Consider the following 5,080-nt stretch of genomic DNA (forward strand, 5'->3'; position numbering starts at 1 on the left):
TACACATATATATATGTCTAAAAGAATTTTATAGGGGTTGGGGAGATGGCTCAGTGGAATAAGCGCTTCCCTGGCAAGTGCAAGGGCTTGAGTTCAATCCTCAGTTCTGCAAAAAAAAAGAAAAGAAAACTGAATTAAAAGAATTTTATAATAGGAACTCCTGTAACTCAGCAGACCTTACGCTTTCTGATTGCTGATGTAGGGGATATCGGGGATCTGTTTTACAAATTTTCTGTTAGCTCTTCACCATTATCAGTAAAGGATGAACATACTTTATGGATCCCTTAACATTTTTTAAAAAGCTTAGGACATGCATTTTAGCCATGCATTTAGTCTTTTTAGCCATGCATTTGCATATGCATTACCAATGAAAGGGTTCTCTGATGCCAGGCAAGGCTGGCAAGCACCTTGAATATTACCACAGGCCAGGTGTGTAGGCACACACCTGCCACCCTAGCATGCAGGAAGCTGAGGCAGCGGGATCAACACAAGGTTGAGGACTGCCTTAGCTGCATAGTTCAAGATCACACTAAACTACATAGAGTGACCCTATCTCAAAAAAAAAAGCCCTTTGTATTATCACAGGGCCCAAAATGACAAGTCTGAATCATGCTGCCTACGCTGTCTCTTGTCACTGTCCAGAGCACCCTGCCAAATGTAGTCCTTGTACTTTTGGTGGCTTCAGCTAAAAGTACTCCAGGGTCAAGTTCAAAAGGGACCTGGAGCCAGAGGCACAGAGTGCGCAGCCCCATGTTTAGGAAAAGCACATGTTTCCTGCTTCTTGACAAACTTATCTCGACCCGGATTTTGTTTCACCGTCCCGAGCCACTGCCCGTCAGACTGGTCTTCTTATGTAGATCTGTGTCTTGAAGGAGGTGTGGTTGATAAGGTTTGCTGTAGCTACCAGGTTGTTTTCCTACATGTTTAGTGGCACTTCATGGTACTAGTAATCTATTCACTGAATTTTGTATTGACAGCTCTTGGCGAAATAGAAACTGTTTGCAATAATAGCAAACAGTGGCTTTTAACCTCCACTGAATCACAAGTAGTTGTTTCCAAATGAGCAGTCTGTTCCAAAGGAGAGTTTCTTTCCTTAATGAGTTTAGTGAGGGGCTGTGTACTGAGAGAAGCACCTCTGCTCTCATGGCCCTGCTGACCACCTTGGCCATAGCCTGCTTGCTCACCACCACCACCACCACCACCCCACCCCACCCCCGTGCCCTAGTGCTTCCCAGGGAAAGGCCAGCCATGTCGTCTGTCACCTTCTGCTACCTAACAGCAACTCTTGTCCACTAGAGCTTGCCTTGAGATGCACGTCTTCTAATGAAGTGGCAGTCTTTGGTTCTCATAACTGAGTTTAGAACATCAGAGCTACTAGTACTGAGCGGCACCATTATAGAAAATAGAGATATTTTGGTAGCTGCGTACTTTTCTCTGAATTTTAGTCACATAAATGGGGTTCAGTGGGTCCAGGGCAGCACCTTCTTGGCAAGTGTGAGGTCCTGGGTTGATCCCCAGTAATGGGCCTCATCCAGTTTTTGGATTACTAAGGCCAAAGAGGATTTGGGAGCACAAACCCTAAACAGCGCCACATCTTTGGAAGCAATACTTCTCAGCACAGGACATGCCCTACAGCACAGGGGCCAGAACTGAGCAGCCAGAATTTTATGTCATGCTAAGGTTTAGTATATTTTAACTAAATGTGGAATAAAAGCAAGTTCTAATCTGGTTGTTAAAGTTTCATCATAATATTGTCTAGGGTTTTTTATGTGGATGAATGTTTTCTCTTGTTTTATTTTTTTTTAAATATTTATTTATTTTTATTTATTACATTTATTTATTGTGTGTGTGTGTGTGGCCAGCTCAGCCCACCAGGGGGCGGGGCTGACTGGCATGTGGTGCTGGAGGATTGAACCGCGGTCCCTGTGCTTTGCCAAGCTTGTTTCAAGTAGGTGCTTTAGACCACTGAGCCATCTCTCCAGCCCTCTCTTGTTTTAAATGTATCTTGTCGAACACTCCAGAGGAAAGTTCTGGTCTTATAAATGTCTGTTCATCTGAAGAACCCAAATAAGTGAAAGCCTGACAACAGGAGAGGTCTTTGCAGATCTCTGAATTTGTCAATGTGAAAATAGGGGCTTGCTGTCCTCTGCCATGCTCCCGTGGGGGGCACCCACCCAGGGACCCCTGCTGCTGCTGCACTTCGCAGGGAGCTCTGCACTAACCTGCCTGCACACTCAAGCGTTCCAGGGCCACTAACCCAAGACTTGGATGTATAGGCTGGTTACCGTAGGTGACTTCACCTAACTCCAATGATGTGGTTCTCATGTGAGAATGTGGCTCCAAAACCCACTGTGGGTGGGGTAATGGGATCCCAGGGTGTGCGCATTTGCAGCCGGAACTCAGATCCAGTCACTTCTTACAGTGTTTTGTAAGCTGAGTTAATAATCATGGTTAGAAACAACAATGTTACTGGAAACCTAAATTTCTTTTTTCTTTTTTTTTTTTTTTTTTTTTTTAACTTTTGAGACAGAATCTCACTGTGTAATTCAGTCTGGCCTTGAGTTCACTTTGCCAGGCTGGTCTTGAATCACAACGACCCTCCTGCTTCAGCCTCCCAGAGTGCTGGGATTACAGGCGTGTGCCACCATGCCCAGCCCTGGAAATGTAAATTTCTGTCTTTAGCAATTTTTAAGTGGTATTTAAATTTCTTCTATAAAACTCTCTCTTAAAGATATCTTTAAAATTTAGAACTTAATTGCTGGTTTATCATAGGAAAAAACGTTAGAAATATTTGAGATTTTTTTTTTTAAAAAAAAGGAAATTTCTTTATTATAAAGCGTATGATGAAATACGTCCCATCTTTAGCCTTCTTAAAATTAGGCTGAAAATTCAGGACTTCTCTATTCAAAGACAACCATTGTTTCAAGGAGGGGAAAAAAAATCAGTATTATTTATTGTGACATAATTCTAGAAAGCAAAAAAAATTTCATTAATGGGCCAGGAAGATATCTCCGTGGCATAAATGCCTACCTGGCAAGCACAAGGTCCCTAGTTCAATAATCTAAGAAAAAGAAATCATGAACAATTTTGTACAATCTGGTTTTTCAGTGAGGTCGGGAAGTGGCATTAAAACAGCCATGCTGCCACAGGTCTCAGGCTGAGGCCCTGCACTGCACAGCGCCCCTCCCCACCCCTTCGGCTTTGCTGTCTTGGTGCTGAAAGAAACCCCAAAGGGAAAAAAAACCCGAGACGTGGCTTTGAGCCCCCATACCCCTCCTCGCTGCCCCCTGGAGACCCACACCATCTCTTTTAGACTGGGTAAAGCAGCCACTTTTATTTATGCCACATGTGGACCTGCCTGTGACAGGCCCCCGCACATCTGCCTAGTCAGGAGCAGCAGCTTGGAGGCCAGAGCCCCCGAGAAGCAGGGCTCTCAGCCAGCGCCACTCGTGTTCTCATCTCTGCTCCACCCCGCCCGTTCGTTTCTAGGCCTCACCGAGGACAGTCCTCAGCCTCCTCCCTCCAGCCGGAAGAGCCCCCTGAGCCTGAGCCCTGCCTTTCAGGTGGCTCTGGGCCCTGCTGAGCGGGGCTCATGTCCCCTGCTAAGCCCTGCCCTTAGTGACACTGGTGGACTGCGGATGGACGACCAGGAGGAGCCAAGACCCAAGGTGGGCAGCTGGAGGCCGAGTGCTTGCTGGGACCCAGGGGTAGGGAGGGTCTGCTCATCTCCTAAGGTGCAGGAAATGGATGCCCAGAGCCTTTATGCAGACAAGTGCCTTCATTCAACCAGCAGTCTTGGTACCTCTGGGTTCCAAGTGTCTGGTTGGCTGGGATGGGACAGGCCCACCTTAGGAGGTAGGCTTTTGAGCTCACCCACCTCCCTCCTCTCAGGGCTCCTTCCTCCTTCCCTCTCTGCTTCCTTTGCCATTTGTATGGTAGGATAAGATCAGGGTGCAGAGGGAGGGCTGACCAGGGGCTGGGCCATCAGATGAGTGTGGCCCAAGCCAGAGGCTGGAGATGGTACTGGGCCTGGGGACAGGGCATTGGCAGGAAGGCTCCTGATGGAGGGCTGAGCAGTGCTAGACACATCAGAGTCTGTAGTGACCACTTGGAGAACCTGTCCTTCAGAGATGCAGGGGATGCCCAAGCCCAAGACAGCCTCCACTCTGCTGGCCTCACTGTCGTGGCGTCGCAGTGAAGGTGGTCAGGCAGTGGGGTCCACCTAGTGTCTGGTTTGCAAGTTGGCACATAAGAAAGGCTTGGGAGTGAATGGGCTTCAAATAAGCTTCAGACCATGCTGTCCCTGGAAGGTTGAAGAGGAAAGAGGTGAGGGCCCAGAGTGGCAGCTGGGAGAGTGGGCAGGGCCTGCTGGGGTCCTGTCACGGGAGAAATACTGGCCCTTGCTTTCCACATATCCCCAGATACCTTCTAGAGAGGTTTCTCTGGGCTATTGGTGTCAGAGGTTACAGTCTGGGCCATGGCTTTGGGCCCGTGTTGGTATATCGTGGTGGGTGGGTGTGGCAGAGCCGGGCCTTCCACCCACAACCAGGATGTGAAGAGAGAGGACTAGGAGAAGCAGGGCCCACTGTGTTCCCAGGCATATCCCCAGGGACCTAAAGACCTCCTACTAGGCCTACCTCTTCAAGCTGCCACCACCTCAGTCTTTACTAGCCCTGTGAAGAGCATTCTGAACCAAGCCATACCAGTGCTCTAATCTGAATTGGTAAAAGAAAGCCTATCTTGTCCAGGATCCAGATGTCCAGGGGATATCTGACAGGGCCCAGAGGATACCTGAAGTCCCTCAGCAGGCAGCACAGCTGCCATTGCCACAGACAGTGAGGCTGGCTTCTCCTTCCTGGGCCCTGGGTCCTGCATGAGGAGCAGGCTGCCTGCTGGCTGGTTCTACTCACCGCAGGTCACTCCCTGTCTCCCAGCCAAAGAACCTCTGCTGGCCTCATGGATGCCTAGCCTGTTTGGCAGCAAGGCAGTTGTCCTGTTGGATCACTTATTGTTTATTTTAGAAATTTAATAAAAATCTATTCCACTGTTTTTTTGATTTAAAAAAAAATAAGGAAATCTT

At 48.1% G+C, this 5,080-nt stretch overlaps 1 protein-coding gene across 7 annotated transcripts in view; it reads left to right on the top strand.

Annotated features, from left to right (window-relative positions):
• The window catches only part of Farp2 (FERM, ARH/RhoGEF and pleckstrin domain protein 2), a 130,373-nt gene that overhangs the window by 101,981 nt on the left and 23,312 nt on the right, over positions 1–5,080 (top strand). For all 7 annotated transcript variants that reach the window (XM_023722125.1, XM_023722122.1, XM_023722124.1 and 4 more), the window contains one exon: positions 3,490–3,668. In XM_023722125.1, coding sequence (XP_023577893.1) covers positions 3,490–3,668 — 179 coding nt within the window. The remainder of the gene's footprint in view (positions 1–3,489; positions 3,669–5,080) is intronic.

This window comes from Octodon degus, unplaced genomic scaffold (genome assembly GCF_000260255.1).
Source record: "Octodon degus isolate 3935 unplaced genomic scaffold, OctDeg1.0 scaffold00089, whole genome shotgun sequence".
Lineage (NCBI taxonomy): Eukaryota > Metazoa > Chordata > Mammalia > Rodentia > Octodontidae > Octodon > Octodon degus.